General features: G+C 38.1%; 1 protein-coding gene across 2 annotated transcripts in view; it reads left to right on the top strand.

Moving 5' to 3' along the window:
* Positions 1 to 12,788, top strand: part of STK3 (serine/threonine kinase 3) — a 310,727-nt gene that overhangs the window by 222,972 nt on the left and 74,967 nt on the right. For both annotated transcript variants that reach the window (XM_060115637.1, XM_060115638.1), the window contains exon 9: positions 2,153 to 2,345. In XM_060115637.1, coding sequence (XP_059971620.1) covers positions 2,153 to 2,345 — 193 coding nt within the window. The remainder of the gene's footprint in view (positions 1 to 2,152; positions 2,346 to 12,788) is intronic.

Raw genomic sequence — 12,788 nt, 5'->3', positions numbered from 1 at the left:
ATCAAGAGAGTGAAAAGACAACCTACAGAATGGAGAGAAATATTTGCAAATCATATATCTGATAAGCGATTAATATCCAGAACATAAAGTGAACTTCTTCAGCTCAACGACAACAAAAAACAGTCTATAACAACAATGGGCAAAGGAGTTGAATAGACATTTCTCCAAAGAAGATACACAAGTGGCCAATAAGCACATGAAAAGATGCGCAATATCACTAGTTATTAGGGAAATGCAAATCAAACCACAATGAGATACCACACAACCATTAGGATGTCTGTTCTCAAAAAGAAAAAAAAAAGGGAAAATAACAAGTGTTGGTGAGGATGTGGATAAGTTGGAACCCTGTACACTGCTGGAATATAAAATGGTGTGGCCAATGTGGAAAACGTTTTGACAGTTCCCCCCAAAATTGAGAATTACCATTTGATATAAATTGCACTTCTAGGCATACACCCAAAAGAATTGAAAGCAGGGACTCAAATACAGATCTTCCTTAAATTATGATGGGGTTACATCCCGATAAGCTCATCTTTAGTTGAAAATATCGTTAAGTTGAAAATGTATTTAATACACCTAACCTGCCGAAAAACATAGCTTAGTCTAGCCTACCTTAAATGTGCTCAGAACACTTAAATTAACCTACAGTTTGACAAAATCATTGAACACAAAGCCTATTTTATAACAGTGTGGAATCTCATGTAATTCCTTGAATACTATACTGAAAGTGAAGCACAGAATGGTTGTATGGGTACAGAATTGTTGTAAATGTATGGGTTGTTTACATCCCTGATCACGTGGCTGACGGAGCTGCAGCTTGCTGCTGTTGCCCAGCATCACGAGAGTATCGTACTGCGTATTGCTAGCCCAGGAAAAGTTCAAAATTCAAAGTACGGTTTCTACTGAATGTGTATCTCGTTTGTACTCTTGTAACATTGAAAAATCCTAAGTCAGACCATCATAAGTTGGGGACCATCTATCTATAGATACTTATATACCAGTGTTCAGAACATTATTCATAATAACCAAAAGGTGTAAACACCTTAATGTCCATTAACAAATGAATGGGTAAACAAAAGGGGTGTGTGTGTGTGTGTGTGTGTGTGTGTGTGTGTGTGTGTGTGTGTACATGCAATGGAATATCATTCAGTCTTAAAAAGGAATGAGATTCTGACATCTGGTACAATACAGATGAACCTTGAAAACATGCTAAGTGAAATAAACCAGACACAAAAGATGCAAAAGGCATGCTTCTACTTTTTTGAGGTACCTAGAATAGGTGAGTTCATAGTAACAGAAAGTAGATTAGAGGTTACCAGTGATTGGGTGAAGGAAGTAATAAGGAGTTAGTTTTTGATGGGTACAGAATTTCTGTTGGAGATAATGAAAAATTTCTCCAAAAGGGTATTGATGATGATTGGACAACTTGGACAGCACTGTGAATGTACTTAATGCCACAGAACTGTGCAATGAAAAATGATTAAAATGGTAAATTTTATGTTATGTATATTTATAATTTTTAAAAAGCTAATGGCTTTTGTACAAAGTTATAAACATTGTTAAAGCTGTTATAATAGTGCCAACATGTTCTGTCTTTAATGTGCTCTCTTTTTTTTTTTTTTTTTTTTTTTTTTTTTTCTTTTTTTTTTTTTTTTTTTTTTTGCGGTATGTGGGCCTCTCACTGTTGTGGCCTCTCCCGTTGCGGAGCACAGGCTCCGGATGCGCAGACCCAGCGGCCATGGCTCACGGGCCCAGCCGCTCCGCGGCATATGGGATCCTCCCAGACCGGGGCACGAACCCGTATCCCCTGCATCGGCAGGCGGACTCTCAACCACTGCGCCACCAGGGAGGCCCTCTTTTGTTTTTTTTGTTATATATTCTTTGTTAATAATCTTCCTGTCTTAATCCTTATTTTGAGAACAGCTAGCAGCCTGCTATTTCATCAAACAATTTCTGTTGCTTTAATTACTTAAACCTTTAGGTTATTTTTGATAACTTTTGGGTCTTATGATAACACTGTATTTATGTCCTTACATTAAAATTAGTAGTGATAGTAGTATTTTTCACTATGAAAATATAATATGTTCATAGTATTGTAAGATATCCATCTATGTTAGAAAAGTCTTCCTTCACTGCAGTGTTTTGTTTGCAGGATGAAGATGAGCTGGACTCCCACACCATGGTGAAGACTAGCTCGGAAAGCGTGGGCACCATGAGGGCTACAAGCACGATGAGTGAAGGGGCCCAGACCATGATTGAACATAATAGCACAATGTTAGAATCTGACTTGGGGACCATGGTTATAAACAGTGAGGATGAGGAAGAAGAAGATGGAACTATGAAAAGTATGTGGCTTTTTTTTTCCCATTGAATATTAATTTTCTGTTTTGAGAGTATACTTCTATAGAAACCAGGATAGTTCTGTGTTGCTTGTTATAGCCAGTTGTGGAAAATTTTGTTTCTTGTCTTTATTTAACAGTGAAAGGAATATGGCACAAGTGAATTTTCAAAAATTCTTTTAATATAGCAGAAAGTAGCACATCTTTAACTTAGTGTTATGGAACTTTTTTCTGTTGAAGGATACTAACCCATAATTTAATTTGTAAAGTATTTTTTGAGATAAAAAGATAGCGTTCCGGGCCTCCCTGGTGGCGCAGTGGTTGAGAGTCCGCCTGCCGATGCAGGGGACGCGGGTTCGTGCCCCGATCCCGGAGGATCCCACGTGCCGCGGAGCGGCTGGGCCCGCGAGCCATGGCCGCGGGGCCTGTGTGTCCGGAGCCTGTGCTCCGCAACGGGAGAGGCCACAGCAGTGAGAGGCCCGCGTACAGCAAAAAAAAAAAAAAAAAAAAAAAAAAAAAAAAAGATAGCGTTCCTAACATTTACTTTTCCAATTAAAAACATGAACCTAAAATTCTTTTCCAAATAATATAACATAATATTATTTCATGTTGTCTAAGTTATCAGTTGAGCTGCAGTGACAGAGGGAAGCAAGCCAAGGGAAGAAATAAGGGCTAAGGTGGGAAAAGAAGAAACACTAGAAAGAAGAATCAAGAGACAGGGATACTCATGCAGAAAATTCAGTTCAGTGCATGTTTACTACTGCTTGTCGTGTGCTAGGCACAGTGCCAGGGGCGCTGCAGGGCTGAAATGACGATTAAGGCGTTCTCTCTGATCTCCGTTGCTTACAGAGTGATGAAGACAGAGATACTTTCACAGGTTAGCATTTCTTTTTGTATAAATATGGTTCTTTAAGATTGCAGTTAACAATGAAGGACATTGTGATTTTTCAGTTATAGGCAAAAGCAGATTAATTACCTCCTGATACCTACTGACCTTTTTCTTCCCCCTACCACTCTAGTCATGTATGGTCAATGTCAAAGTCTAAGCACAAAGCTGTTTTTCACTACACAGAACTACTTCTCCACGGCACAAAAGCAGTAATACATGACTTCTTGCATTGTAGAGCCTAGAAAGTTATAAAGAGTCAAGTGATTTGCTGATAGGGTAAAATGGATATAGGTAGGAATTTCCTCTCTGACATTTTTGCTTTCTTTTTGCCTACCCCTTTCTTTTTGCTACTCTCCCTGTGAGTCTGCTTGATAAGTCTTACCTCATAGCTTCAAGCCATTTCGCTCACTGCCGTTGCTTTCTTCACATTTCTTAGTATGCATAGCCCATTATGGTTGTATACTTTGAAAGAGAGGGCCGAGAAGCACAAGATGAAAACAGATTGCCACATAGTTAATCCTGGGTGGGAAGGAGGAGAGGGATGTGAATTTTTTTTTTATCTCCCACGCTGATAGGTTTCTTGAGCCTTTGCCCTGAAAAGCAGTCTAAGACTTGGATTCCTAGCTGGGCATATTACTAGAATAGGGCTTCTGCATCCGTTACATGCTCACCCAACTACACTGAATGGTCTTGTGGCCTCCAAAGCTAGCTAGTGTTAGGGTACAAGTCATATGCCTTGCAGATCAGAAAGACAGATAAGATCATTTACAACACATTTCCCATCAGCATGTAGCATCACTTTTCCACAGCTGATAAAATTCTTTTAGTCAAGTTTTATGACTCTTAACAGACCAGTTAGAAGATCACTGAGTGCTTTGTTCTATCTTTAGAGAGCTACTGAGTTTCCTATGAAACTACATAAACAACTTTTTCCATGTAGTCAATATAGTTGAACATCAGCATTTAAACAGTGGTTTAAAAAATGAGTATTTATGGAATTGAATTCATGTTAGATTGTTATATTTCAAGGAAGAGATATGTGATAATGATTTACCAGACCTCATGCTTTAAAATTACAGCACAGATTTCCACATATTTCATGTAATGACTTTCAGCTTCAACAGCCACAGAAATCATTCAATTTATGTCATAATTTTATGTCCTAAGTATGATTTTTTTGGTCACAGAGATTTTATTGAAAGCTCATTTTTAAAATGAGCAGATAGTGGTTTATGTAGTTGTTTTATATGCTTTATTTATTTTATTTTTATTTTTCTAATTATTTTTTATTGGACTATAGCTGCTTTACAATGTTGTGTTAGCTTCTACTGCACAGCAAAATGAATCAGCCATACATATACATATATCCTCTCCATTTAGGACCCTACAGTGCATTAAGTAGAGTTCCCTGTGGTTGTTGTTTTTTGTTTGTTTGTTTGTTTGTTTTGCGGTATACGGGCCTCTCATTGCTGTGGCCTCTCCCGTTGCGGAGCACAGGTTCTGGACGCGCAGGCTCAGCGGCCATGGCTCATGGGCCCAGCCGCTCCGCGGCATGTGGGATCTTCCCAGACCGGGACACGAACCCGTGTTCCCTGCATCGGCAGGCAGACTCTCAACCACTGCGTCGCCAGGGAAGCCCCCTATGGTTGTTTTATATGCTTTAGCAAGTTTTAAATCCCATGAGACAACTTCCCTTGTATTTTAAGTTTCCACCATTTAGACATCATTCTGTTATAATGTGGGACTTCCATGTTCCCAAAAATCGAACCAAATGATGTTAGTGTAATTCCCCAGGTTTTGTCATACTGTAGTATAGCAATAGTATAGAGGGTAAAGAAGTTATTGAGGCAGAACTTACTTTCTGTGAAACCACATAATTACTTTTAGTTTTAGTTTTGTGTTTCCTCATGATCTAAATCTTCTTTAAAATGTCTTAGATGCATTGGTATGAGCTCTTAGGTTATGTTACATTAGTGGAAGCCCCATTTGCTAATGTATCTTTAGCATTTTTCTTCCCTAAAAAGATTTTATATATTTTTTTGTTCCCTAAAAGATTATAGCATATTATTATTTTTAATTTTCTAAAATTTCTAGAATGTTATACTGTGTGCTGAATATTCTGTTTTCCATCACCTTTTCCTTTGGAGTTTCAAAAGAGTTGCCTGATTTAATATTTTTGTCAGTTTAAATTATATTTGCATACTTTTTTATACCTTTATCTGTGAAGCTAGAAATTACAGACCTGTTTTCCTTACCTCTGAAAAGTGTGGTGATTTGACTCTAGGAAGCAAAATTATTATTATTTTTAAAAATTAATTAATTTATTAATTTATTTTTTTTTGGCTGTGTTGGGTCTTCGTTGCTGTGCATGGGCTTTCTCTAGTTGCGGCGAGTGGGGGCTGCTCTTTGTGGTGGTGGGCTTCTCTTTGTTGTGGGGCACAGGCTCTAGGTACGCAGGCTGCAGTAGTTGTGGCTCACGGGCTCAGTAGTTGTGGCTCGTGGGCTCTAGAGCGCAGGCTCAGTAGTTGTGGTGCACGGGCTTAGTTGCTCTGTGGCATGTGGGATCTTCCCAGGCCAGGGCTCAAACCCATGTCCCCTGCATTGGCAGGTGGATTCTTAACCACTGCGCCACCAGGGAAGTGCCTAGGAAGCAAAATTATTAAAAGAGCTTTTGAAGGGAACTGGAGTAAAATGACAAGAAATATTTTATATTTGATCTATTTTTTACAAAATGGGCATAGACCTGGAGAGCATGTCCAAAGAACTCTCCAAACTTATTTTCAGGGATGATGCCATTATTTTTACCATCTCTCTCCCACTCCCCCTCTTCCCATTCCCATTTCCTTGTGATCTCATTACTCATGTAATGTCCAGGTTTCAGCTTGGTAACCCAGGTCTTTCACAATCTGGCATCAGCCAATATTTACACATGGAACCCTACTTCCTTAAATATTATACTTTATCCAGACTAGTCTAGGCCAGTTGGAATTATGAGGTATAAGCAGGTTGGTTGTCATTAAGGAAATCAACATTTAGGATTTTTTATCCTGAAGGAATAGATTAGGACCAGGTCAGGAATCCATTGTCATTAAATTGATGAGTTAGTAGAGATTATTTCTTTGTGGGTAACTCTGGAAGAGCAATTGTTTCAACAAAGAAAAAACTGGGGCCTTTTATCTTGTTCAGATCTGCTCTGTTTCTATGGTGGAACTTTCTAGCCTTTCAGAGCTGGAGCTGGATTGGTAGCCAGACTCATCAAGAAAATAAGGGCGAAGACTCAAATCAATAGAATTAGAAGTGAAGACGGAAAAGTAACAACTGACACTGCAGAAATACAAAGCATCATGAGATATTACTGCAAGCAACTATATGCCAATAAAATGGACAACCTGGAAGAAATGGACAAATTCTTAGAAAAGCGCAACCTTCTGAGACTGAACCAGGAAGAAATAGAAAATATGAACAGACTAATCACAAAAAAAAATTGTGAAATTGAAACTGTGATTAAAAATCTTCCAACGAATAAAAGCCCAGGACCAGATGGCTTCACAGGCGAATTCTAGCAAACATTTAGAGGAGAGCTAACACCTATGCTTCTCAAACTCTTCCAAAATATAGCAGAGGGAGGAACACTCCCAAACTCATTCTACGAGGCCACCATCTCCCTGATGCCAAAATCAGGCAAAGATGTCACAGAAAAAGAAAACTACAGGCCAATATCACTGAAGAACATAGATGCAAAAATCCACAACAAAATACTAGCAAACAGAATCCAACAGCACATTAAAAGGATCATACACTATGATGAAGTGGGGTTTATCCCAGTAATGCAAGGATTCTTCAATATATGCAAATCAATCAATGTGATACACCATATTAACAAATTGAAGGGGAAAAACTATATGATCATCTCAATCGATGCAGAGAAAGCTTTCAACAAAATTCAACACCCATTTGTGATAAAAACCCTCCAGAAAGTAGGCTTAGAGGGAACTTTGCTCAACATAATAAAGGCCATATATGACAAACCCACAGCCAACATTGTCCTCAATGGTGAAAAACTGAAACCATTTCCACTAAGATCAGGAGTAAGACAAGGTTGCCCACTCTCACCACTATTATTCAACATAGTTTTGGAAGTTCTAGCCACAGCAGTCAGAGAAGATAATGAAATAAAAGGAATCCAGATTGGAAAAGAAGTAAGGCTGTCACTGTTTGCAGATGACGTGATACTATACATAGAGAATCCTAAAGACACTACCAGAAAACTACTAGAGCTAATCAATGAATTTGGTAAAGTAGCAGGATACAAAATTAATGCACAGAAATCTCTTGCATTCCTATACACTAATGATGAAAAATCTGAAAGAGTAATTAAGGAAACACTCCCATTCACCGTTGCAACAAAAAATAAAATACCTAGGAATAAACCTACCTAAGGAGACAAAAGACCTGTATGCAGAAAACCATAAGACACTGATGAAAGAAATTAAAGATGATACAAACCGATGAAGACATATACCGTGTTCTTGGATTGGAAGAATCAACATTGTGAAAATGACTATAGTACCCAAAGCAATCTACAGTTTCAATGCAATCCCTATCAAACTACCAATGTGGGGCCTCCCTGGTGGCGCAAGTGGTTGAGAGTCCGCCTGCCGATGCAGGGGATACGGGTTCGTGCCCCGGTCTGGGAGGATCCCATATGCCGCGGAGCGGCTGGGCCCGTGAGCCATGGCCGCTGAGCCTGCGCGTCCGGAGCCTGCGCGTCCGGAGCCTGTGCTCCGCAACGGGGGAGGCCACAACAGTGAGAGGCCCGCATACCGCAAAAAAAAAAAAAATAAAAATAAAAAAAAACTACCAATGTGGGGCTTCCCTGGTGGCGCAGTGGTTGAGAGTCTGCCTGCCGATGCAGGGGACACGGGTTCGTGCCCCAGTCCAGGAAGATCGCACATGCCACGGAGCGGCTAGGCCCATGAGCCATGGCTGCTGAGCCTGCACGTCCAGAGCCTGTGCTCCGCAACAGGAGAGGCCACAACAGTGAGAGGCCCACGTACCACAAAAAAAAAAAAAAAAAAAAAAAAACTACCAATGGCATTTTTCACAGAACTAGAACAAAAAATTTCACAATTTGTATGGAAACACAAAAGACCCCGAATAGCCAAAGCAATCTTGAGAAAGAAAAATGCATCTGGATGAATCAGGCTCCCTGACTTCAGACTATACTACAAAGCTACAGTAATCAAGGCAGTATGGTACTGGCACAAAAAGAGAAATATAGTTCAATGGAACAGGATAGAAAGCCCACAGATATACCCACACACATATGGTCACCTTATTTTTTGATAAAGGAGGCAAGAATATACAATGAAGAAAAGACAGCCTCTTCAATAAGTGGTGCTGAGCAACTGGACAGCTACATGTAAAATAATGAAATTAGAACACTGCCTAACACCATACACAAAAATAAACTCAAAATGGATTCAAGACCTAAATGTAAGGCCAGACACTTTAAAACTCTTAGAGGAAAACATAGGCAGAACACTATGATATAAATCACAGCAAGATCCTTTTTGACCCACCTCCTAGAGAAATGGAAATAAAAATAAACAAATGGGACCTAATGAAACTTAAAAGCTTTTGCACAGCAAAGGAAACCATAAACAAGTACAAACGACAACCCTCAGAATAGGAGAAAGTATTTGCAAAGAAAGCAACTGAGAAAGGATTAATCTCGGAAATATACAAGCAGCTCATGCAGCTCAATATCAAAAAAACAATCAACCCAATCCAAAAATGGGCGGAAGGTCTAAATAGACATTTTTCCAAAGAAGTTATACAGATTGCCAACAAACACATGAAAGGATGCTCAACATCACTAATCATTAGAGAAACACAAATCAAAACTACAATGAGGTATCACCGCACACCAGTCAGAATGGCCATCATCAAAAAATCTACAAACAATAAATGCTGGAGAGGGTGTGGAGAAAAGGGAACCCTCTTGCACTGTTGGTGGGAATGTAAATTGATACAGCCACTATGGAGAACAGTATGGAGCTTCCTTAAAAAACTAAAAATAGAAGTACCATGTGACCCAGCACTCCCACTACTGGGCACATACCCTGAGAAAACCATAATTCAAAAAGAGTCATGTACCTCAGTGTTCACTGCAGCACTATTTACAATAGCCAGGACATGGAAGCAACCTAGGTGTCCATCGAGAGATGAATGGATAATGAAGATGTGGCACATATATACAAGGAATATTACTCAGCCATAAAAAGAAGCGAAACTGAGTTATTTGTAGTGAAGTGGATGGACCTAGAATCTGTCATACAGAGTGAAGTAAGTCAGAAAAAGAACAAAAAATACTGTATGCTAACACATATATACGTTATCTAAAAAAAGAAAAGAAAAAATGGTTCTTATGAACCTAGGAGCAGGACAGGAATAAAAATGCAGATGTAGAGAATGGACTTTAGGACACGCGGACGGGGAAGGGTAAGCTGGGACAAAGTGAGAGATAGCATTGACTTATATACACTACCAAATGTAAAATAGCTAGCTAGTGGGAAGCAGCTACGTAGCACAGGGAGATCAGCTCTGTGCTTTGTGACCACATAGAGGGGTGGGATAGGGAGGGTGGGAGGGAGGGGTTATGGGGATATATGTATACATATAGCTGATTCACTTTGTGATACAGCAGCAACTAACACAACATTGTAAAGCAATTATACTCCAATAAAGATGTTAAAAAAATGATTGAGTAGAGGAATAACCCATATCTAAATATTTTGATTTTATTTTGCTTATTTACATTAACTTATTATAACTTCATCAATTATCAAATATTAGATTAAGTAATTTTAATTGAATATGTGGTTTTTAGACTTTTCTTTGTATATGCCTATAATACATGGTGATTTTTAAAATACATCACACTTTATTGTCTTATTTTGGGCAGCACATGTATGTAGGTTCACTTAATTAGTAAGAGAAAGCAAATTAGGTTCTGCTTTAAGTTTTTAGGATTTATCCTAGAAATAGATATTAGATTGAGTTAGAAAGTGTTCAGGAGATATATCAAGAAAGGAAGACTGACCATTAGGTATTCCTACTCTCTAGTTCATCTAATGCCTCTGGACACAGTTGTAAGTATGACACCATTCGCTCTGAGCAATAGCTTCCACGTCCTGTTCTTTGCTTTGTAACATCTTCTCTTCCAGCTCTGGTTCAGATCTTTTCCTTCCTTCTTCCCCCCAAAACCTATTTCAGCAAAGTACCAAATATGCAGGTGTGAAAATGCTTAATGATGTTTTATCTTCTTGAAATATTTACATTTTTTCCCCAAAACTCCAGAGCTTTGAGCCAAAGGAGTAAGTAACTAAGGATGGAATTTCAGGTGCCAAGAAGCAATTAGCCAGGTTAGGGGAGTGTGTAGGTAGATCACTTTCCTGCTTCTCCAGAGGTCTTACTCTTCTTTCATGAAAAATTGTTATGTGCCTCTTTAAGATTAATTTTGCCAGTGACATAGCAATCAAGGTGACAATAGTAAACTACAGGTCCCACTTGCAGCTGGGTGCAAATGCCCAGCATATTACTGGGCAATTAGAAACCCTTCATTTTCCTCTGCAGAGTTACTAGGTGTCCAGGTAAGGTGTGGCTACAATGGTTTGGATTTACCTGTGCGTATTGAATATGGTGTGTTCTTCTGTGTGCTTTTGCTCTGTGGAATGTTCAGTGATATGTGACCCAGCTCGAGCCAATTAGTGTAGGTATTTTGGTCGTAGGATACCTCTCTTACCAGTACAGAGCACGGACAAGCATGTAAAGGTTAGTCTTGTACAAATGGAAATCAGTCTTTCTTATAAAGGCCTCTGGAGAAAGGGCTTCCATAGACACACAGTGGCTGTTGCAGTGCTCATGACTCACACAGGAAATCATTCCTTCTATTTAACTAAAATCCTTGGGCTTCAATTGGTCTGTTTCCTTTTATTTTGCCCTCAGTGGAGATGGAAAACAGCTGGTCACTGTTTTCTGTGCAAGACCCCTTCATATATACTTGGATACTTAGTAAATTGTATCCTCAGACTTTTCCTGGCTGAACAATTTGATTCCCTTTAACCTTTGTGCAGGTATTACTTTCTAAGCATTTAATCTTTTTTTATGAATAGCCTCTGGATCTTCTCCATGTTGTCTGTATCCTCCTTTGTTTCAAAGTACAGTCTGATGAAGTTAAGAAAAAGCTGATGTCAGTAGCTTCTGTATTAACATCCTGGTTTTTATATGTATTCACTGTACTCTTGGCAACAAATTAAAGGACAGATTTCCAAGATCATTAATCAGGTGGAACACCCACATCTTAAATTGTTTTAGAAGAACAAATTAGGTAATATTCATAAATCCTTTGATGTTGAAATATATTATGCTAAAGTTATGATTATTTCATTTTTGCATTTGGCTATCTTTGTTACAATCATGCTAAGAAATTAAAAATTAAATTACATTTTGTTAAAGTATTATAAAAATTCCTTTATATATTTAAATTTTCATGACAACTTTTCACCTGTTTAGAAGACATGTGTAAATTAGAAAAGTTAGTGAATAATTGTGAGTAGACTGGCATATTTTGTAAAAGGTATTAAATACTGTACAATTTAGTTTTCTTGTATATGTTTTAGGGAATGTTTGAAGGAGAGGAAAGAATCTTTTTCTTTAAAATTTCACATGCACAAAAGGATTGAGTGGCAGTTATTTTATTCTTTATTGCTAATGGGTTTTTAGTTCTACAGCAAGTAGTTGAAGGAATTGGGACCAAAAGTGAGGGACAAGGTAATTTTGAACATCAAATTTATTATTAAAATTAAAAATATTTTTATAAGCTAGGGTCAGAATTCAACTACAACTAGAGAAATTGATGTCAATTTTATATGATTATTTTCTGTGTATTTAAAAAAAAGTATTTGCCATAGCAACCACAATCACATATGACAGTGGTTACTATCTTGAGATTTCCTGCTTTACTCTCCTGTCGAAGGGCCTACTATTTCTTTTTTAAAAAATAAATTGTAAGTCAGAAGCATCATCGTTTTTGTCCCTTCTGTGAACATGCATCTCCCTGGAGACTCAGCTGCACACTGTGGACACGTGTTTCATATCATGTGGTTAAATATGACTGGCCAATTACAGCTGCTCCCTCCCATTAACTTTTAAAACATACCTAGCCTATTTTCCTCCTTAGAAATTTTTAAAAATTGTTTTTAAAATTTTCTTTGTACATAAAAAAGATATACTCAAAATGTTGATAGTAAGTTTTAAACTAAACAATGGAAAATATTTAGAAGTATAAACACATACATTTGAATAAAAAATTGTGTATAAGCATATCTTGGTTAATAATATCCTGTTATGAAGTCATCCAAACAGAAAAATCTAATGGAACAGACTACCTTCTTTTATTTCAGTTGATTTTTAGACTTTTGTTAACTCTCTGTGAGAATGTTTATTTATAAATATCGGAATGGGTTATTTTCCAAAATCTTGAGTGTGGAATCCAG

Source organism: Mesoplodon densirostris, chromosome 13, assembly GCF_025265405.1.
Source record: "Mesoplodon densirostris isolate mMesDen1 chromosome 13, mMesDen1 primary haplotype, whole genome shotgun sequence".
NCBI lineage: Eukaryota > Metazoa > Chordata > Mammalia > Artiodactyla > Ziphiidae > Mesoplodon > Mesoplodon densirostris.
Note: the sequence above shows the minus strand (reverse complement) of the source record. Positions and strands in the feature narration are given on the sequence as shown.